This window comes from Thunnus thynnus, chromosome 14 (assembly GCF_963924715.1).
Source record: "Thunnus thynnus chromosome 14, fThuThy2.1, whole genome shotgun sequence".
Lineage (NCBI taxonomy): Eukaryota > Metazoa > Chordata > Actinopteri > Scombriformes > Scombridae > Thunnus > Thunnus thynnus.
In genome coordinates this window covers 30,356,349-30,378,780 of record NC_089530.1, presented here as the reverse complement: position 1 = coordinate 30,378,780, position 22,432 = coordinate 30,356,349, and the positions used below count along the sequence as shown (strand labels likewise).

The window sequence follows — 22,432 nt, the reverse complement described above, 5'->3', positions numbered from 1 at the left end:
TGCCTTTAAATGTCCAAACAACAAACACACATCCGGGATGCATTCAGCAGGAGAAGAAGATACTAACTTGGGAGCAGCGGGGCCGAAAACCTTGTTTGACCAACAGCGAGGAGAGAGAGAGAGAGAGAGAGAGAGAGAGAGAGAGAGAGAGAGAGAGAGAGAGAAGATAAAGTCATTAGAGATCACTTTCAGTTTGTTTATGCAGCTGAAGGATGACGGGAAGAGGATCAGTAATCGCAGCAGCACAACACCTGCCAGGCTGCCAGATATAAAGAAATATAAAAGGTCAAAGTTCAACTCTAATATACTCCCACAGCCCTCTGGGCTGCAGAGCTGAAAGGAGATTCACGCTCAGGAGGAGAAATGAGGAGGGTGATGAACCAGCAACAAAGCAACAGGAAGTTAAGAGACAAAACAGGAAATGGAAAAGAAAAAAAAATCAGGTGAATAGTATCAATTATCCAGGAGATTGATGTGTTTATCGACCTCGTCTCCTAGAAATTATCTTCACATTCACCTAAATTGTTTCCCCAATTACGTTGTTATTACATTTATATGTCGCTCTGGACTCTGGAGGTCCCACCAGATTCAGGACTCAGGACCCAGGTTCACATCCTGAGTCGTGTGTGTGTTCAGGTTTAGACAATAAAAGCATGTTTTGTTCAGTTTAGTGAAAGATGCTGCTGTAGCTTCTGTATTACAGTTTTATATGATTGATTCAACACTGAGTCCACATGTTGAACTTTAACAACACACTGAGACAAAAACCTTTTTTTATTACATCACTGTTTTATTGTGTTTATGTAGCTTTAATGTGTATAAATGTGTATATAGTGTAAATACAGTCAGATGTGTAGCTCTCTATAGAACCTACTACAGTGTATCTACAGGAACGAGTCATAGAAACGCAGCAGGAAACCTTTCAGTGGGTTTTATTTCTGACAGCACGTCTTGTGTTTTGGTTGAATATAGATGTATTTCAGTATGAATACATGTTAGTGTTTGAGTTTGGAAGTGAGGATGTAAACTGTGAAGGCTGTAGTCACTGAACGCTTTCTGTGTGAAAACTATGCAAACGTGTCACAGTTTGATCCAGAATCGTTGCTGTTGTGTCGACTGTGTGATGAAGTTTGAGGATGTGGATTCAGTATTGATCCCTGCAGGTTTCTACTAGCAGATATTGTGCTGCTTGTAACCTTTTGGTGGGAAAAAAAGCAACTAGTTATGTTGTCTCTGAACATTTAGGATCAACTTTTTTGCAAGTTGCTGTTGCAGTTTAGTTTTATATGGACGTGTTCTCTTGGAGACGGGAGTTGGGGACATTGAGGCGAATAACAGCTCCACAGTCCTGCAGCGTTCATGTTCAGAGTAAGACCGTGTGTGTCCAGAAGCTTCCTGACCTTTAACAGCAGCCAGACAAACCAACAGGTGTTTGGCTTCGTCACCGACACAGTAACCAAATCACAACTGAGGAAACGCCACAGGCATGCTGGGTAACAGAGTAACAGTCACATACTTCTCTCCCATCACAGCGGCTGTAATGCCGCGGCTAAAGTGGAAGTGTGTGTTTGGATCTGTTACAGGACTGTGTGTGTGTGTTATGTGTGTGTGTGTGTGTGTGTGTGTGTGTGCTATAAAGGACAGTAATGTATTTTTTGGACGAGCTCCCTCTTCACTTTAAGCCAACAGGGACACTGAATCCTCCCGCTCACTAACGCTCTCTGTCATCATCACTGAAACATCTCCATGATTCTGTCTGCAGGGGTGATGTGGTGATAATTCCAGCTGCAATGACTGACTCGCCGCTCCTCCTCGTCATTTAAATCCCATCCGGAGTGACGTCCTGGTATTTTAAGGTGGATCTCTGAGTTTATCAGCTCAGTGTGAAATTTGTCTTTTTGTAAATATACTCAGTTACCTTCCACTGCTGGTCAGCTACAGATAGATGCTGCTGCTCAGACAACTATCAGTGTTTAACACTGATTCTCAGGCAGCTTCTGCAGCCTCTTTTGTATTTATGGAGGTTTTTATTGTTGATGGACATCAGAGATAATGATAGTTATCTCCAAGAAGGAGTTTTTGACTCTTCTTCACCTCACGCGGTATCTTTGCCTCACCTTCAACTCTCCGGCGCCCCTCTGGAGAGGCTTTTGTCTTTGCTGAATGTCATTGGTTGTGTTCAGAATCACACACTAATGTACTATTCATACTAAGTATGACGCGCGTTCCAACTGCACATTATGTTTTTTTGTATGTGAGAAATGTCTGAAACTTCTGAGAATGCGGCCTGAGTTTACTGGATGTGCTCAACTGCCCCAGAATGCATTGCGTCTCTTCTGACTGTGGAGACATCTAAAATAAATCACTTTATTAAGTTTTAATATTTTTTCAGGTCACCATAACTTAAAGTAACCATTTAGATTCCCAATATGTGATCAGTTTATCTGTTTAACGCCTGTTTGGAAATTTGCTGCAACGTTTTCAGAGATGTGAGACCAGTCATCAGTCATGTGATACAGTCATGAGATACAGTCACATGACTTCAGTGTGAACAGTCTGCTAGTAAAGGATCATCATTTAATCATTGATTTAATAGGCAGGATGTATAACATGTTTATTACAGACCAGATCTGTCATCTCTTCAGTTAAAATGTCGTCCAGAACCAGGAGTTCAATTATTTCCTTCCTGACTGAACGGATCCTGAATGGATCGTTTTCATGTTTCACAGCGTAAAGTGAGAATATATCAATAATATATCTGACACAGTTATTGATCCACATCAAAGATTCATCTGTTATTTGTTTTCTGTCTTTCCAAACTCAGATTTCAGCCAAAAGTTTTATTTTTGGGAGGTTTTAAGACACTGAATGTTCTGATACGCCACTTCTCTCCTTCTGTTCAGGGTCAAAGGTCGGAGTATAACAGATAACGTTGGAGGGATCTCAGAGGCCGAGCTGCTGTGGACGTCGTGATGATGTCACGGTTGTGGTTTGTATTAATCCTCAGAGAACAGCGAGTATTTCTTGTTGAACAGCAGCAGCTGCAGTGACTGTGTGGAAATATAACCAGAGACGCTGCACAGAAGGACTGGGCGGATGGATACACTGTTGTTCAACAAGAAATAGATCCAGCATGTAAACTCCTCCTAAAACAACAAACTTTGACATTTCTGTTTGGATTAAACGAGATGCAGCGTGTTAATTAATGAACTTTAGAGGTGTTGACTTCGGATATTGTTTCAGATGCTTGGACGACCAACGATGATGAAGGTCAGACAGCTAGGATGTTTTGGGTGGTTTATTTCTGCTCTGCCTCTGAGAAACTCCCAACACTTCCTCCTCTGCTCGTTAACTCCTCGTTAAGCGCCTCGTTAAGGCCTCTTCTTCTTCTCTACATACCCCGCAGGCCGGCCCGCCTGAATCGCCGCCATCTCCCTCAGAGTCTCCTCTGAGTACAGGCCGATGGGGGAGTTATACTGCTTCCTCTGAGCGGGGCTGGCCGCTGCCTCTGCAGGCCCGGAGGAGGCACTGCAGGCCGACAGGCGGCCGTTCACCTGCGCTGACTGAGGCTTCAGGTGGGGGAGGGGGAGGAGACGGGGAGGGAGCAGAGAAACTATCAATATCTGATCAATATCTTTATTAGACAAATTCTAATCTACTAAATGTTGGAACAAGGTCTTATTAATATTTCTTTAAAAATTGATTGAAAATAAAAAAATAACAAAACAAATATTTTTTTATTTATGTATCTATATTCTGTTTTATTTATTTATTTTGTGTATTTTAAATTATTTTAAAATCATAATATATAATATTTCTACAAATCGTTATTATTGAAAAAAAATCTAATGAGTATGGAAGCCCAAAGTGTCAAAACAATGACTGGAAAAGTTTCTTATATTATGAAAAATGAAATTATGAAATAAAACTTGACATGAAATAAAAATGATAAAAAAGTAAGTAAAGTAAATAAAGGCCACTTCAAAACAAAAAATGTCTATAATTAAATAAAAATGAAAAACCAATACAATGCTTTATTTGTTATTATGGAAATAAATGATGTTAATAATATTTCATAATAATCAGTTGTAATTTAAGCATTTTACACAATATATTTATAAGATTATTAATTTCATTCTTATTAATATTATTTAATATTGAACACTTTGGACTTCCATAAATCACTGCCTTTATCTCTATATCAGGACATCACAGACTATCATTTCCCTTAAAAATAAACCAAGTCCTATATTTGATTGTTGTTTGGTGAAAATCATCATATTTTCATTGATTATGGAAGATATTGATCATCTTCAGGTTCATGCAGCGCCTTCGTAAAGGATCAGAGTTAAAACAGTTTTGATGAATCTGTTTTATTGTTTGGATCTGATGATGATGAAACCTGCCGGTTAGTTTCCTGCTGTGACCAGCAGGTGACAGCAGCTCTTCACCTCTCAGCCTCAGACAGAGTCAGAGCTCACAGATAGTAAAAGTCTATATATGTGCTGATAAAATGGAAGTGAATTAATAGAAGTAGTTCCCAAAAATAAAAAGCAACTACTCGGCTTAAAAACATAAAACAGATTTACGTCGAATATCTGCAGGAGTGAGAGACGCTGCGGAGAAAAACAGGTCATCAATCAAATCAAAACATGAAAGCTGAAAAATGTGTTTAAAGTCTCAAATAAAACAGACGAAGGTTTAAAAGTTAACAATCAGTTAATATTTAAGTTTGCATCAATCAATCAATATATTTTTCCACCCGACTCTCCTGCTGTGGTTTTAGGATGAATTCTGCCATCAGTGAGGACTTGATCGAATATCATGCTGTGATGCTGTGATCAATAACTAATAACAGCTGATCAGAGTGATCAAAGCAGGGATGATGTGGCTGCAGAGAGTTCAGTTACCTGCTGGTGAGGGATTATGGGAATAGTTGCTTCGATTCTCGGTGTCGACATCAGACGCTTCGACCTGCAGGAAGAAAGAAAAAGTTTAATTAATGATCAGATCTGCAACGATAAATAAATTGACAGAAGATTAATCAATGTAATAAATGTTTTACTCATTTTTTAAGCAAAAGTTGAGCTTCTAAAATGTGATGATTTGATGCTTGTCTTTGTTTTAAATGACAGTAAACTGAATAATCGGACAAAATGAGACATTTGACGACGTCACCTTTGACATTTTAGATACAAAACAACTTATTGATTAATAAAAAAGTGATCTACAGATTAAACATGATTATAATCGTTAGCTGCAGCTCCGCTCCTGATTAACTTTCACATCAATAGAAGAAAAAAAAGATGTTTAGTGACAGCGTGGGAGATATATAATATTAAAACAAATGACAGCCTATTTTACAGTCTGTCTAATTTATTATTATATTATTTATTACATCCGGAAGAAACGAGGCCAAACAGCATAAAAAACACAGCGAGTTTTAAGAACTTCTCTCTTTCTGACTCATATTCAGGTGAGCACAGATTCTGTTCTAAAATATCTTATTATATTATGATATTTATGAACTCTGAGTGGCGGGGTGCTGTTGCTCTGCTGATAACACTGTCAGTTATGTTGGCGAGCTAACGAGCTAAATAGAGATTGTAACTCTTGCCAGAAGCATCCTGGCAAGAATCAGATTCAGATGTTATTAGTAATTGTAACAGAAATAAAGCAGGTGATGATGGTAGTTTGTGTAACGTAGTTTTATTTAGCAGAGGCAGAGATAACACTGTAGTTTACCTGTGTTATCTACTGTATGTCAACCTGCTAACGGTAGCGTTTGGATGTTTGGATACAAACACCTGAGACTGTTTGTTCTTATTTCCATTCAAGCTTTCTTTTCATTTCAGCAACTGTGTTTTTGTAAATCCTCTTTTCCTGTTTCTTTCCAGGAGTCGGATATCTGTGTGTTGGAGCTGGAGTCTGGAACGTGGTTAGCTTAGCTTAGCATAAAGACTGGAAGCAGAGGGAAAGAGCTAGCTTGGTTTTATGCAAAGTTTAAAAATAAACATACCAACACGTTTAAAGCTCAGCAATTAATTTATTGTTTAAGTCATTTTTTCATGGTTATTTTTATTCTTTAATTCAGTACATGCTCCCCAAATTTGCACAAAAACCCTCATAACCCTCTCCAAAATAATCCGCTTCTGATTATTATTATTATCTTTGTTAAGGGATAATAACTGTCAGCTTTTTGTTTTTATTCTCCTCAAATATCCTGATCCAGTGGCTGCTGAGTATCTCGTTTTAAATATAGAGGATTGTGTTCTGTAAAGAGAAGAAGAATCAAGGAGCAGTTTGTAGGTATTTTATCCATGAAATCCTTCAGTATGTGGGTCAGTGAGATGGAAATACTCTTGTCACTTATCAACAGAAGGAACACAGAATGAATTCATCTCTCTTATTCAGAACAACCACCTACACGATGAAGGCAGCAATGGAAAAACCTTCGAGTGTCCAGCGACAGATAGGATGAGATCAAAGGTCAAAGGTCAGAGCACACTATAGACTATAGAAGATGTCCCTGAGAGGCTCATGGTAGAGTACATACAGGACAGGAGAAGAAGTAAGACATGTTCAAGGTAAACTGGAAGAAAAGGTTGTAAAAGTAGGACACACGTAAACTACACGTAATGTAATCAATTCTGCCGTAATTGCAAGCATTCACACACTGACCTAAAAAAACAACAACAAAAAGTGTAATAAACACAGTCCGGCTTCCTGCTACAGTTCACTGATTCAGACAGAAAATATCACAAAGAAACAAACATGTCAAACTAACAACAACATAATATATATATCATAGACTCATAAATGAAAGACTCCATTATGACAAATTAACAAGTAGCTCGTCGTCCGACCAAGCGGTAACCTCCGGGGCTGTAAAATGAAGCCAAAAACTGCAGTTCCTTAAACGACCACTTGAGGCTCCAGCGAGTCAATCCCCATAGACCCCCATGTTAAAATGTCCAACTTTACAGCAGAAATAAACATGTTTACAGCCTGGTACAAACAACGGTTTTGGTCTCTGTAGCTAATTTCCTCTTTCATGACAACTGGACGGGGGGGGGGGGGTTTATAACTCACCCATTCAAATTTAATTAAGCCGTAAAGTTCTGCATAATGAAGGACATGGCTGCTTTGAGTGACAGGTCCGCCAGCCGCTAGGTGGCTTGTTTCAGCCTCTTTGCCTATTTTTGATTGGCTGGGAGTTAGGCAGCGTCACGATGGCGACGGCCAGAGCGGCTCACTTTGAGCTTAAAACCGCTCTTCAGAAACCAACGAGTGACGTCACGGTAACTACGTCCATATTTATATACAGTCTACGATCACAAACTGATGTATAGAGGTGACCTGTAAGGCGTCACTGTTAACTGGTATCTATAAACACAGTGTGTGAACATCTCAAACCAGCGTACACGTGATTTTGATGCAATGAGGTCAAGTCAATTTTATTTGTATCGTCCAATATCACAAATCACTAATTTGTCTCGGGGAGTTTTACAGTCTGTACAACAACAAAACATCAGACTCTCGATTCAAAGGAGGAAAAACTTCCTGAAAAAAGGTGGAGATTAAATAAAAACTGAGAGAATCTTTGCCAATCAAAGGCGCCGTCATAAACATAACATCGATTAATTACTTCAATCATTCTTTTCATTTTCATTTTATTTTACTGTTAATATTTTTGTTTTATCCTCAGTTGTGATATGATGATATGATGTATTAACGCTATAAATAAACAGCCTATAACGGACATGTGTGATGTCAGCTGTGCTTCTTTCCCGTTTGTTTCATCAGTTGTTCAGACAGGTGCAGCAGGCGGCGTATTGATATGAAAACAGCTGATTAAGGGCGTTTTCATCTATTTATAGCTGAGTCATGTCTATGCATTTCTTTATAAATCTAATGGAAAAGAACGTATCTGCATATTTCTGTCTATACAGAGGTTTAAACATCTGGCCCTTGGTGTCGTTTTCCTCCTCAGTCGGTAGAAAGCGGGAGAGAGTGTGAACCCATTTCCACTTTTCATTTCCAGCATATCCAGATAAAACCCAGATGATGAGATTTAAGACACTTTTATTTATCATAAGACCACATGAACACGTTTCTGTCACTCACATCACAAATCTGATTGCAATCTGTTTCATGAAATAAGGGTCGGTCCGACTCCGGTGCACTTATAAACTGATCTTCACATGTAAAAATCAGTGGAGCGACCCTTTAAATCTTTTAGTAAGTTTGATTTTTAACGGTTCTGTCAGATCAGATCAGAAAACGCTGATGTGTGTGTTGTTCTCGGACGGCGATGAAAAGCTATTCTGTTGTTTCGTTTGGATAATTTATCGGACTGAGCTCTAAAATTGAGCCAGAAACCTCAGAAGTATTTGACAAAGTGAACCTACTGACTCTCACACATATATTACAGTCAATTTGTGCTGCAGGAACAGTAAAAAAAAAAACTGTGACCCTGAAATGAAAAATGAAAGCTTGATTGTTCTCTCTGCTTTGTGTGATTTCTATGTCGCCCGTTTCATCAGCGGAGGCGGCGTGAAGGGTTAACAGAGGTCAAACAGATTCTATTATATTTGCTGCTGCGTCTCTCAGAGCTTCACATCTATTCCCTGAGCTCCACCACAGGCCTCACCGTCCACTTCACACGGATGAAACAAACAGTTTGTACGTGAAAAAAAAAAAAGACAGCCTCCTCATCCTCAGCCGAGCCGTCTTATCATCTTCACCTGGAGGGTTGGTGGTTATGAGACTCTGCTCTGAGCTCGCTGTGGACCAACATTCATTTCCTCTCTGCGCTTATCAGATCTGCTGTCAGACACCTTCAGGCTACGAGGAGGAAGATTCGACTGTGTGACACCAAAACAGTCCAATGTCAACGTCTGCAGCAGCACATTATTTATTCCATCCACTGCTGATCATCCTCCACGTCCTCCATCAGTTCGTCATTAGGGACCGAGGACTGCTGTTCTTTCTTTCTTTATTATTACGCCACTTAAACCCTTAATTTGACCCCCTAAACGTGCTCAAAAACTCACCAAATTTGGCACACACATCAGGTCTGGTGAAAAATTTGATAAAATGTAAAAATTAACCCTTAAAGTGCCAAAATGTGCTCTCTAGCACCGCCTATGCAACTAAAATGGCCGCCACAGCCCGTAGGAATGTCGTAAAGAAAAAACTCAATTATTCGTCTCATCAAGACCTACAAATCATATGCCGACACCCCTGACCTAAATCCAACAGGAAGTCTGCAATCTCAATTTCAAATAAGACTTTTTTGGACCCAATTTTGGACCCCAAACAAACGCTATCTCCTCCGAGGGTGTTAATGGGTTCAGCTTCAAACTTTAATACATGACTTATGACACTATGCTGGAAAAAGTTGTTAAAAACTTAATAATAACTTGAACGGTTTGGATTTAATAAGCCCTGAAAGTTGCAGTGCCACATCACCCTTACAATGTAAACCAATGGAGAGGCAATCTATGGGCATGAACTTTGTGTCAAACAGAGGCTTCTGACGTCTAAACTATAAGTCTGACCACTTTCAAACCTGTATCAATGGATTTGCTTCTAAAATATGATTTTTAATGTTAGATTTGGCCAAAGTCATGGGATTTATGAGGATATTTCACGAGAAGCGTACTCTAAAATCCTCCTCTCCAACTGCTCCTGGTGATGTCACTCCCTCAGTGCTGTGAAACATTCCGCAATACACACTCATTATAAAATCACAGGAGGAGCAAGAAAAGACTTTAAAACTCACACTCTAATATCTCAAAAACAGTAAAAGATAGAAAACACATGTAAATTCAAGATTTGTAGGTCAAAGTCTCGTGACTCATTTAAAGTTCAAATGAAGTTTGTATCTAAAACTATGTGGAAGCAGTAAATGTTCAAAAAGGTGTGGGTTCACTCACACTCTCCATTCAAATATATGAGTATTTTTCTGTGTCCAGCTGCAGTTACTTATTGTCTCTACACACCTGACAGTACACATGTCAATCAAACTTTCAAAATAAAAGCACACCACACTTGTAAGAAATATCCCTCATTTTTAAAAAGCAAAATGATCCCGACGGGCCAGAGAGCGAGGTCCCGACCAACGCTGCTCACAGCTTTAATTTCAATTCCTTCCTTCCAGGCTGCCAATCATTTTTCATTTCTACAGTATCATGTAAAGCCGCAGTGGCTGGGCGGTCACATGACCCTCCACTTGCACCGTGGCTGTCCCTCCAGTTATGTCTTCTCCGCTCTGATCCTGAAGGCAACCATCAGCCATCACCTCCTCCTCGAGTCCCCCGAGAGCCTGAACCGTCCTAACAAGAGAGCGCTGACCTTTAAACGTCCATCTGACCGACCAATCGGCTGTCTGTCTGAGGTTCAGAGAGGTTCACGTTGTCTTTGTGCTCCCGTCGGGGGGAAACAGTTAAAAGTAGGGCAGGAGGAAACGTCACCGTGTCACCTTTTAAACCCATCGATGTTCACTGATCCAGCTAACCGCAAGGCTTTTATCCTGTCAGCTGCTTTTCTAACTAAACCTGGAAACATGCAAAATAATCTAGCGAGCTAATGATATGCTAACACGCCTGGTTAGTAGACATGCGGCTCACATTAGAGCATAAAATCCTTGAAACTGATTCTTACAATGTCAGTAAAAATGTTCTTTTTAAATGTAATCTGGACGGTTTTAAGCACAACGCTGCTCAGTTACTGTATGTCGTCCTTTAATATCTGTGTGTTATCTGCTGTATGAAGAGTCTGTTTACCTTCAGCTGAACTTTTATCTGCAGATGGAGAGATTAGAGAAACGAGAGAGGACACATTTTCATCATATCTGTTCAGATGTGTGTGTGTGTTATTATGTGTGTGTCACTGCTGCTTCTTCTTTCTCTTTTTGCCTCTTTTTTCCTGCACTTAATTTAAATTAAAGATATAACAGGTTAAACATTAGTTTTATGATCTCGTGAAGAAAGCAGTTGCTGGATAACATAATATAATGTTTTTACTTTGTGCATTCAGACCAGGTCACACTTTACCAGAATTAAATAGTAAACTAATAAAACACTGACTGGTGGTTGTTTGCCTTCATCAACCAGTCAGGTTGCAGTTTACATCCACGTCCGTCCAGACTCATAATATTTATAGTGAAGACTTTTCCTTGTATGTGTTTGGCTTATAAATCTGATTCTGGTAGAACACAGAGTCGTAGTGATGACAGTAGACGATGCTTCAGACCTGGATGTTGCTGCAGAGAAGCTACGGATTGTAAAACGTGGACGTTTCACACACAGAAGATCTAAACTATCACCAGTTTCAACGTGGACACAAAAGATTCACCAGTTCAGCATCTGAGTGTGAAATATGGACACAATCTCTCCTACTGGTCCTGAGTTACGGCGCTGAGTAACGGCCAGAAAAGTGTTTTTACAGGATATTATGATGTCACAGCGAAGTTGACCTTTGACCTTTTGGATATTAAATGCCATCACTACATCATTTCATCCTGTTAGACATTTGTGTGAAACTTTGTCATAATTACTGTATAAATTCTTGAGTTATGAGCTAAAAATGTGTTTTGTGACCTTTGACCTTTGACCTTTGACCACCAAAATCTAATCAGTTCATCCTTAAGTCCAAGTGGACGTTTGTGCCAAATTTGAAGAACAATCGAACATTTGTTTGTGGAAATTATTATTCAAAGCTGAGTGTTTTTATACGTCTCTGGAGCTGATCTTTAACTTTTTATTTTGAAGGATTATTTGCTTCCGTTTTGGGGGATTTTAACTTCTTTTCTCTGAGCTTTTCAGCCCCACATTTATGTTTTTCTTTATGATCTTTGTTATTCACGTTAAGTGAGTCAGTCCACTGCTGCGTCACAGTTAAAATAACGTCCTGATGGCCATTCTGCTCCTTGCCAATGATCTATTTACAGTGGTTTCATCTGTCGTTCCAGATTAGGGTTATTTTAGTTCAGGTGGAAACTTTCAGGATTTCCTTTCAGTCATATTTTGCTTAAAAAGTCACCAGAAGACAGAAATCATCAACTCATCCATAGTGTCTGATCTTACTTGGACATGGTGAGCGCCAGGTTGTAGTTGGCCATCTTGATCTTGTTCTGGGCCTCCAGGTGAGTCATCCCCTCGGTGCTGACGCCATCGATGGCGACGATGACATCACCTTGGACCAGGTTACCCTGCGCCGCCTTGCTGCCCGGAGTGATCTATCCACACACAAACACAACAACGAACACACACATTTACATCTCACTTTCCTCAAAGCAAAAAACAAATCTGCCACAATGTCAACTGTTTAAACTCTTGCTCAAAGAAAAGAAAAGAAAAGAAAAGAAAAGAAAAGAAAAGAAAAGAAAAGAAAAGAAAAGAAAAGAAAAGAAAAGAAAAGAGGACACAGGTGAAAATGTTTCTGTTGTTACGTCGTCTGTTACAACTATTCTGAATGTAGGTTTCTAGCACATGTATTAAAATGTGTCCAGTAACACAGAACAGGTCAACGCACACGTCAGTCTGCAGCTTTCAATCACTTTATGGATGGAAAAGCTTCACTGTTTTACCACAAAACCATCAATCAAATGAGAAAAGAATTAATCAATAAGGTAATGATTAAAGTGTCTGCAGCCTGACGTCACTATAATCTAAAAATCCACTTCAGGATTGGAGTTTTTGTTTTGCGTTTACAGAAACCTGAGAGAGAACACGTTGAACCGACGGCGTCCATCTTCAAATAAACCAAAATTATGAGCGAGAAGACTTTTTAAAACTGTGTGATAAATCTTTACCTGAAAGTATCAAAAAGTCGTTAAAAGAGAGAAAAGTGATATAACTTGAGAGGAATGTTCATGTTTAAAAAGCAGCGGTTGCTCCTGACTGTTGAACTCTTGAAGCCTGTGACAAAGTTTTTACTTCATCACTGTGGAAACGGAAACTAAAACAGTGTTACGGTACATCACATGTTGTTTCACATGACTGAGACACATCTGAAAGGAATAATTAACACAACTGTATAAATATGGGACGAGTCAAGATAATTTCAACCTCTGCAGCACAGATTCTGACCAGCGTTATGGAAGTGATATAATCACATAAAGCATCTCTGTCTTCTCATGGTAAAAACCTTCACACCACGCAGGGACCGACTGATGCTCCAAATACAGTTTTCGTGCGGTGTGTGAGGTCAGATATCACTTCAGCAGGACAAATTTATCCCTGATGGAAACATGTCTGTTTGCAGGATTTGTGATCTTTCATTAACGGGGGTCTGTCTGCAACCTCGGTGGCCTCCGTGGCGCCTCGAACACAATGACTGGGCACAAGTGTTCATGCCTGAGTGTTAAACCCCAGACAGCTGTCCATACAGCACTAACCCCCCCCACCCCCCCACCCCCCACCCCACCCCCCCCCGCTGAGTCACATCCAATCACTCCAATTACAACCAAATATCCCTCATGCCATCTCGCTGCTCTGACTCTCTCATATCATCCTTCTATTTCCATCCAGCTACGATCCACGACCTCTGACCTTTACACCTGGAGGAGAGAGAGCGCAGGAGGAGCAGGAGGGATGGGAGGGAAAGGTATGGTAGAGATGGAGGTGTAGAAATAGAGGGAGGTGGTGATGGTGCAGGAGGAAGGAGGAAGTTATCTAGAAGTGTGCAGTTTTCATTTATACTACATGAAACAGTGTCAGATATATAACGATATTAGTCTTATCAGTCCCATCAAGAAGATCAGATTCACTGTTAATATTACATGATATCTATCTGTGGAGGTTCTGTCATCACTTTGTGATTATATATGAATGATAATATTCATGCTAAATCAAACTTTCATGACTCTTCTTATTTGTTGATTATTATAAAACCAGCCTACAGGCGCACGACCGCCAACCACTGGACTGGTGGTACTGGTGGTGCATTGTGGGATACATTTGGCTCTGAATATGAAGCAGTGTTTGGAGAAGCCTGTGTGGGATGGACCAACTGCATCCATGGCAACGTTATACTTCCTGTTTACATCCCCTAAAGCATCATAAGAATTGTAGTTCTAAATCTGAGAACAATCTCATCCTCCAAAGCAAAGTAAGACAGGAACAAAGAATAATAACAGGAGACAAAATCCAATAATATGAACTTTTTCCATATTTTTATGACTACTAATGATCAGAATCTTATATTCCTGGAACACTGACACCCTCCTCTATACATTCATAAACACATATTTGTCTTGTGTTGAAGAAATTCAGTTTTAGCACACAGCAGGAGTGTGTTTGTCCTTTAAGTCTGTTGGTACGTCGCCCCCTGTCTGCAGGGAGAGTAACAGCAGAGAAACAAGAGCAGTCTGCAGGATTAACAGAAAAATAACAGCAGCTGAGACCTGAATGATCCTGAATGAGACTGTACCACACACACACACACACACATACACACACACACACACACACACACACACACACACAAACACACACACATTGATAAAGGTTAAATAGCACTCTGACAGTTGGCTGCAGTTCTTATCTCTCTCTGACTCATCTGGCTGACATTTCCACTGAATGAGGGTTAACAGGCGTGAATGAAACATCGCCCCCTGGAGACGAGCTGTTAGCGGCCGCTGACAGTGACAGACGGCAGTGAGTTGGTCCCAGTTACACTCTGCTCACATTACTGGTCCAGTTACAGCTGAATGAAGTCCTGCACACAGACCTGATCACACAGAGACTCAAACTCCTGAGTGTGACGCTGGTTTATTAGATTAGAAAACTTTATTAATCTGGAGAAAAGGACCAGTTTGGTTGTCCGTGGACAGTGACAAATAACTAGTGTAGTAACACCTGGTGCAAGCTAGCAGCTCTGGTTTGATCATGTGACTCCAGAACGACACATACAAGCGTTTTCTTATCTGGCGTCTCTATCAGCAGTAATCTGCTGGATGACATCATCTTGTCTTCCAAAACCATCACACATCACTGTTAAACAATAATGATGTTTTATGATGTGACAACGCTGTGGTTAAAGTCTGGTTTGGCTTGTTTTGGTCCTGTGGGTTAAAGTTACTACTTCCTTAAAGTTAGGCCACCTTCGTCGTCATGGCTACAATAATATTCACGGGGTTAAAGGTTAGGAGGCGATCGTAGTTATGCTTTTTATCTTGCGGTTGGAAACAGGAAACAAAGTCCACTGTTGGGTTAAAGCCTCCATCCTCCCTCCTCCTCTGAATGAGGAAATCTGTCCACATATATATACGTCATCTGATCTGCACCACTGCTAGACGACAGCTGTCACTCAAACGTCGCTATAGGTCGTTTTTGGTCGACTGACATTACGACCTGTTGTGTTGTTTTTCTGGGAGGGCCGTCTTGACATCTGACAAAAAGAATCAAATAAAATGTGCTTCACAATTTTTCTCAGAATATCATCGTTGTTTCTTTTTTTGTGCTTTTCGATTATTTGAATCAGAATGACAAATATCAACCTCGTGGTGGTGGTATAGGAAAAGTTAGAGGTATTCATCCTGAGGGGAACATGAATGTCTGACCCAAAGTTCATGACAATCCATCCAATGGTTGATGAGATATTTAAGTTCAAAGTGGAGAACTGATCCACTGGTAGAAAGACAGAAACAGCTTCTCTGCTGCTTTGATTATTTCACTGTATAACTATAAAACAAGAATGTATCTACTATCAATTATTTCCTGAATCAGACGTCGATCCTCCTCCTCTCATATACCGGCTGGATATTGTAGAGCAGCAACAAGCTTCTAAAGGCCTCACTCACCAAAACCAGCAATACCATTAACACCAGTAATAGTAGTAAGAGGCGCTGTGGCTTAGTTGGTTAAAGCGCCTGTCTAGTAAACAGGAGATCCTGGGTTCAAATCCCAGCAGTGCCTGCTTATTATCTCTCATGTTTAACCCACCAGCAAGACACTTCTTTGTGACCCCTTGAAGGGGACCTACTTCCTGTTAATTCTTAATAATGCTATTAAGTCATTTAAAAGCTTTTTGAAGCAGTGAAGCAGGAAATGTTGGGTTTGCATCAGCAGTAACTTAACACATGTCTGATACGACTGCCCCCCAGCAGACTTCCTGAATCTGACCATCTTATTTTCAACTGAAGCAACAATACGGATTACAATCAAGACAAAACAAGACGTCTGATGACAATTTTACTTTTTTTCCACCATTTTATTGATTATGTAAAGAATTATTAGTTGCAGCCCTGTTTCATGATATAACTGTAGCTTTAATATGAAAGAAGCTGTTACCAGAGGCGCTGTGGCTTAGTTGGTTAAAGCACCTGTCTAGTAAACAGGAGATCCTGGGTTCAAATCCCAGCAGTGCCTCAGACTGCTGATACCACTTCCACTTTACTCAAAGAGTATCATTATATGAAACTGTATTCAGTAAATGTCTTTTGTATAAGTGTGTTTACTAACTATTCTGTCACTTCTAAATGATCACAGATCAACATCTACAGCACTGCAGCAGAAACTAAACCTCTCATTGCTTATTTAAATTCACACTGATTGGATCGTTTCTAAAAACACTTGAAGCATCGACTACGCTGACAGCTAATAAAACTTGTGGAGCTCACAGCGGCGCTAGAATATTGCCTGTGATGTCAATTTCCTCACTTACACTTCTCATAATGACATAAAAGATCTCTAATGTTGTGTTTTGCACCATGTTTCTGCAAAGCATCTCTCACTCCCAGTCAGTGAGCTGGCCCTCCCCTCCCACTGTGCATAACCACGCTGTTTTCTTTAAAATATTTTTGCCTTATTTTCAACAATATGGATCAAAATCAAGACACCAAACATAACTTTATCATTTCAGTTTATAAATGTCTTCATCTCAGTATGACTATAGCTTTAATATGAGAGAAACTGTTATCAGAGGCGCTGTGGCTTAGTTGGTTAAAGCGCCTGTCTAGTAAACAGGAGATCCTGGGTTCAAATCCCAGCAGTGCCTTGTTGTTATTATTTTTATCCCTCATGTTTAATTCACCACTAAGATGCTACTTTTTGAGCCTTAAATTTAAAATATTTAGCTTCATCTACACCCGAACAACATGTTTGTGTTGACTGAAATTAAATGATGAATCCTGGCTTTTAAAAGTCACCTGCACAGATCCACATTAAAAAGACACATTTTTCCAAGTTAATTCAGTCTGTAAGAACTCTTCTTATTGTTCATTTCACCTCTGCTGCAGTTACAGAGGCTTAAAAATATTCCCACTACAGTCTTCACCAACATGCTGTACATCACTCAACAAGTCTAAAGACAGAAGCTGAAGGCTAAATAAGCGAAGCTGTGAATTAGTGGTTAAAATATCTGTCTTGTAAACAGGAGATTGTTGGTTCTAATCCCAGCAGTGCCTCGACGATGCTGTTCAGAGAGTGTTCTTCATTACAGTAAAAAACTATTTGGTTTGACTTGTAGAAAATCAGCATTTTGGATCCAGTGAAAGCAAATGTTGCACGAGACCTTCAACATTTCTCTTGCTGCAACAAGTAGCTGATTAATCAATCGACAGAAAATTAATCTTCAAGCACTTTGATAATCATTCAATCGTTTTAAGTCCAAATGTTCTCTTGTTTAAGCTTCTGAAATTTGAGAAGGTGCTGCTTTTCCTTGTCTTACTCCTTATGTCTTACTTTTTTTCAGACAATTAATTGATTATGAAAAGAATTATTAGTGGCATCCCTTTTTCAGGATATGACTGTAGTTTTAATATGAGAGCAAGGTTTGTCAGAGGTGCTGTGGCTTAGTTGGTTAAAGCGCCTGTCTTGTAAACAGGAGATCCTGGGTTCAAATCCCAGCAGTGCCTGGTTATCATAGAAAACCATAAAGCTGTATGTTAGCTGTCGATCGCCCACCTTCTGAAATGTGAGAATGTGCTGTTTGTTCTTGTCTTAACGGTGCAGTAAATTTGTAGTTTTGTGCTGCTGTTCCAACAATACAAGACACTGATGACATTCTTACTTTTTACTTACTTTCTTTTCTTACTTTCTTACTTTTTTTCAGACAATTAATTGATTATGAAAAGAATTATTAGTTGCAGCCCTATTTCAGGATGTAACTGTAGCTTTCATATGAGAGGACATGATGAGAGCATCTTTCAGCAGAGGCGCTGTGGCTTAGTTGGTTAAAGCGCCTGTCTAGTAAACAGGAGATCCTGGGTTCAAATCCCAGCAGTGCCTCACACTGCAGAAACTATTTTCAACTTACTCAAAGAGAACTTATCAGTATCATCATATGAAAGTGTTTTCAGTAAGTATCCTTTGTATGAATGTGTTTACATAAAACACCTACAGCACTCAACCTCTCATTGGTTATTTAAATCCATAGTGATTGGATCGTTTCTAAAAACACTTGAAGCATCGACTACGCTGACAGACAATAAAAGAGAAGAATGAAGCACTGTATCATCACAGATTCCTTCACACCTGAAAATATGATGTTTTTTCACTGTAGTGACGATGACACTCAGCTGGCTACATCTTGTCAGGTTTTCAGCTTATTAAACTTTGCCCCCGTCTCATAGAAGATAGTACTAAAATATGGAACTGTCACAGTTACAAAAAGAGAAGAAAGAGGAGGTTTACCCAAAGAAAGTAGCTCATTGACTTCAGCTGTTACGGCAGTGTTGATTTTCTAGATTGATATTGAAAAACCGGCATTCGACAGAGGTGCTGTGGCTTAGTGGTTAAAGCGCCTGTCTTGTAAACAGGAGATCCTGGGTTCAAATCCCAGCAGTGCCTTGATGTCATGGAAAACCCTAATGCTGAGTGTTTGCTGTCTTTCACTGTTTCTGCACTTGAAGACATTTGGTTACACTGAAGCATTTCAGTCTCTAAAGGCCCAGACACACCAAACTGACATCAAAGAACTTGCAGTGATGAAGGCTGACTGTTACATTGCCTTTGTCTGGGCCAAGAAGTTACCCTTGAACAACAAACAGGCAACTAGCATATACGTTCTGATATTCACAGAAAAACTGGCCCAGGTCCTTCACATAGAAATCAGTCCGCGGAAGGTCTCAATCCATTCACTCATTGGCATAATAATCTTAATGTTAATTCCTTCATAATTCTTACATAAAGAACCTTTAATATAAGACCCTTCACCAGAGGCGCTGTGGCTTAGTTGGTTAAAGCGCCTGTCTAATAAACAGGAGATCCTGGGTTCAAATCCCAGCAGTGCCTGCTTATTATCTCTCATGTTTAACCCACCAGCAAGACACTTCTTTGTGTTCCCTTAAAGGGGACCTACTTCCTGTTAATTCTTCACAATAAAGTCGGTTATTTAGTCATTTAAAAGCTTTTAATGTGAAGCAGGAAATGTTGGGTTTGCATCAGCAGTAACTTAACACGTGTCTGATACGACTGCCCCCCAGCAGACTTCCTGAATCTGACCATCTTATTTTCAACTGAAGCAACAATACGGATTACAATCAAGACAAAACAAGACGTCTGATGACATTTTTACTTTTTTTCAACCAATTTATTGATTATGTAAAGAATTATTAGTTGCAGCCCTAGTTCAATATGTAACTGTAGCTTTAATATGAGAAGACCAGTTTACCAGAGGTGCTGTGGCTTAGTTGGTTAAAGCGCCTGTCTAGTAAACAGGAGATCCTGGGTTCAAATCCCAGCAGTACCTGGAAGATGCTGTTCAGTAAAAGCAAATGTTGTATGAGACCTTCAACATTTCTGTTGCTGCAGCAAGTAGTTGATTAATTAATCAACAGAAAATCTTAATCTGCAAGGATTTTGATAATGAATGTGCTGCTTTTTCTCGTCTTAACAGTGCAGTGAATATAACGTTTTGGAGTTTTTGACTGTTGTTCCAACAAAACAAGACGTTTGATGATATTTTTACTTTTTTTTCTCAAAAAATTCATTGATTATGTACAGTTATTAGTTGCAGCTGTATTTCAGGATATGATTGTAGCTTTAATATGAGAAGATAGCTTCTCACAGAGGTGCTGTGGCTTAGTTGGTTAAAGCACCTGTCTTGTAAACAGGAGATCCTGGGTTCAAATCCCAGCAGTGCCTGCTTATTATCTTTCATGTTTAACCCACCACCAACACGCTTCTTTGTGATCCCTTAAAGGAGACCTATTTCCTGTTAATTCTTCACAATAAATTCGACTATTTAGTCATTTAAAAGCTTTTAATTTGAAGCAGTGAAGCAGGAAATGTTGGGTTTGCATCAGCAGTAACTTAACACGTGTCTGATATGACTGCCCCCCAGCAGACTTCCTGAATCTGACCATCTTAGTTTCAACTGAAGCAACAATACGGATTACAATCAAGATAAAACAAGACGTCTGATGACATTTTTACTTTTTTTCAACCAATTTATTGATTATGTAAAGAATTATTAGTTGCGGCCCTATTTCAATATATAACTGTAGCTTCAATATGAGAAAAACTGTGTACCAGAGGTGCTGTGGCTTAGTTGGTTAAAGCGCCTGTCTAGTAAACAGGAGATCCTGGGTTCAAATCCCAGCAGTGCCTCACACTGCAGAAACTGCTCTCAACTTACTCAAAGAGAACTTATCAGTATTGTTATATGAAACTATGTTCACAAAGTATCCTTTGTATGAGTGTGTTGCAAATAAATGATCACAGATCAACACCTACAGCACTCAACCTCTCATTGGTTATTTAAATCCATAGTGATTGGATCGTTTCTAAAAACACTTGAAGCATCGACTACGCTGACAGACAATAAAAGAGAAGAATGAAGCACTGTATCATCACAGATTCCTTCACACCTGAAAATATGATGGTTTTTTCACTGTAGTGACGATGACACTCAGCTGGCTACATCTTGTCAGGTTTTCAGCTTATTAAACTTTGCCCCCCTGTCTCATAGAAGATAGTACTAAAATATGGAACTGTCACAGTTACAAAAAGAGAAGAAAGAGGAGGTTTACCCAAAGAAAGTAGCTCATTGACTTCAGCTGTTACGGCAGTGTTGCTTTTCTAGATTGATATTGAAAAACCTACATTTGACAGAGGTGCTGTGGCTTAGTGGTTAAAGCGCCTGTCTCGTAAACAGGAGATCCTGGGTTCAAATCCCAGCAGTGCCTTGATGTCATGGAAAACCCCAAAGCTGAGTGTTTGCTGTCTTTCACTGTTTCTGCACTTGAAGACATTTGGTTACACTGAAGCATTTCAGTCTCTAAAGGCCCAGACACACCAAACTGACATCAAAGAACTTGCAGTGATGAAGGCTAACTGTTACATTGCCTTTGTCTGGGCCAAGAAGTTACCCTTGAACAACAAACAGGCAACTAGCATATACGTTCTGATATTCACAGAAAAACTGGCCCAGGTCCTTCACATAGAAATCAGTCCGTGGAAGGTCTCAATCCATTCACTCATTGGCAATAAATAATCTTAATGTTAATTCCTTCATAATTCTTACATAAAGAACCTTTAATATAAGACCCTTCACCAGAGGCGCTGTGGCTTAGTTGGTTAAAGCACCTGTCTTGTAAACAGGAGATCCTGGGTTCAAATCCCAGCACTGCCAGATGGTTGTGGGTCACTTTCACAGTGATTACTGCCTGTGAGATATTATTTCTCCATCTTGTCTGGTGACTATTTTTAAAAAATATATTTATACCTCATTTTCAACCGAAGCAACAATATGGATCACAATTAAGACAATAAACATAAATTTATCGTTCAGCTCATAAATGTCTTCGCCTCAGTGTGACGGCACCTTTAATATGAGAGGCGATGCCACCAGAGGTGCTGTGGCTTAGTTGGTTAAAGCGCCTGTCTAATAAACAGGAGATCCTGGGTTCAAATCCCAGCAGTGCCTGCTTATTATCTCTCATGTTTAACCCACCAGCAAGACACTTCTTTGTGTTCCCTTAAAGGGGACCTACTTCCTGTTAATTCTTCACAATAAAGTCGGTTATTTAGTCATTTAAAAGCTTTTAATGTGAAGCAGGAAATGTTGGGTTTGCATCAGCAGTAACTTAACACGTGTCTGATACGACTGCCCCCCAGCAGACTTCCTGAATCTGACCATCTTAGTTTCAACTGAAGCAACAATACGGATTACAATCAAGACAAAACAAGACGTCTGATGACATTTTTATGTTTTTTCAACCAATTTATTGATTATGTAAAGAATTATTAGTTGCAGCCCTAGTTCAAGATGTAACTGTAGCTTTAATACGAGAAGACCAGTTTACCAGAGGTGCTGTGGCTTAGTTGGTTAAAGCGCCTGTCTAGTAAACAGGAGATCCTGGGTTCAAATCCCAGCAGTACCTGGAAGATGCTGTTCAGTAAAGGCAAATGTTGTATGAGACCTTCAGCATTTCTGTTGCTGCAGCAAGTAGTTGATTAATTAATCAACAGAAAATCTT

The 22,432-nt window shown here is 39.7% G+C and overlaps 1 protein-coding gene, 1 long non-coding RNA gene and 14 other non-coding genes across 29 annotated transcripts in view; 14 read left to right on the top strand and 2 right to left on the bottom strand.

The window, feature by feature from the left end:
• The window catches only part of LOC137197482 (LIM domain-binding protein 3-like), a 101,701-nt gene that overhangs the window by 22,738 nt on the left and 56,531 nt on the right, over positions 1-22,432 (bottom strand). For 11 of the 14 annotated variants that reach the window (XM_067610931.1, XM_067610932.1, XM_067610937.1 and 8 more), the window contains 3 exons: positions 12,093-12,244; positions 4,911-4,974; positions 3,400-3,569 (listed from right to left, as the gene is read on the bottom strand). In XM_067610931.1, coding sequence (XP_067467032.1) covers positions 3,400-3,569; positions 4,911-4,974; positions 12,093-12,244 — 386 coding nt within the window. Of the gene's footprint in view, positions 1-67; positions 91-3,399; positions 3,570-4,910; positions 4,975-12,092; positions 12,245-22,432 lie in introns of all 14 variants that reach the window. The other 3 variants (XM_067610941.1, XM_067610942.1, XM_067610939.1) reach the window with 1 other exon arrangement.
• LOC137197489 (uncharacterized) lies at positions 2,047-3,393 on the bottom strand. The gene is made up of 2 exons (XR_010931437.1): positions 2,238-3,393; positions 2,047-2,138 (listed from the first exon to the last, which is right to left on the bottom strand). It is a non-coding gene; the product is annotated as an uncharacterized lncRNA (long non-coding RNA).
• Positions 15,853-15,926, top strand: trnat-agu (transfer RNA threonine (anticodon AGU)). Its single transcript has one exon. It is a non-coding gene; the product is annotated as a tRNA-Thr (tRNA).
• trnat-agu (transfer RNA threonine (anticodon AGU)) lies at positions 16,306-16,379 on the top strand. The gene has a single exon. It is a non-coding gene; the product is annotated as a tRNA-Thr (tRNA).
• trnat-agu (transfer RNA threonine (anticodon AGU)) lies at positions 16,934-17,007 on the top strand. Its single transcript has one exon. It is a non-coding gene; the product is annotated as a tRNA-Thr (tRNA).
• On the top strand, positions 17,793-17,866 carry trnat-ugu (transfer RNA threonine (anticodon UGU)). The gene has a single exon. It is a non-coding gene; the product is annotated as a tRNA-Thr (tRNA).
• On the top strand, positions 18,166-18,239 carry trnat-agu (transfer RNA threonine (anticodon AGU)). Its single transcript has one exon. It is a non-coding gene; the product is annotated as a tRNA-Thr (tRNA).
• On the top strand, positions 18,728-18,800 carry trnat-ugu (transfer RNA threonine (anticodon UGU)). Its single transcript has one exon. It is a non-coding gene; the product is annotated as a tRNA-Thr (tRNA).
• Positions 19,171-19,244, top strand: trnai-aau (transfer RNA isoleucine (anticodon AAU)). The gene has a single exon. It is a non-coding gene; the product is annotated as a tRNA-Ile (tRNA).
• Positions 19,628-19,701, top strand: trnat-agu (transfer RNA threonine (anticodon AGU)). Its single transcript has one exon. It is a non-coding gene; the product is annotated as a tRNA-Thr (tRNA).
• trnat-ugu (transfer RNA threonine (anticodon UGU)) lies at positions 20,023-20,096 on the top strand. Its single transcript has one exon. It is a non-coding gene; the product is annotated as a tRNA-Thr (tRNA).
• Positions 20,488-20,561, top strand: trnat-agu (transfer RNA threonine (anticodon AGU)). The gene has a single exon. It is a non-coding gene; the product is annotated as a tRNA-Thr (tRNA).
• trnat-cgu (transfer RNA threonine (anticodon CGU)) lies at positions 21,067-21,139 on the top strand. Its single transcript has one exon. It is a non-coding gene; the product is annotated as a tRNA-Thr (tRNA).
• trnat-ugu (transfer RNA threonine (anticodon UGU)) lies at positions 21,512-21,585 on the top strand. Its single transcript has one exon. It is a non-coding gene; the product is annotated as a tRNA-Thr (tRNA).
• trnai-aau (transfer RNA isoleucine (anticodon AAU)) lies at positions 21,806-21,879 on the top strand. The gene has a single exon. It is a non-coding gene; the product is annotated as a tRNA-Ile (tRNA).
• Positions 22,263-22,336, top strand: trnat-agu (transfer RNA threonine (anticodon AGU)). The gene has a single exon. It is a non-coding gene; the product is annotated as a tRNA-Thr (tRNA).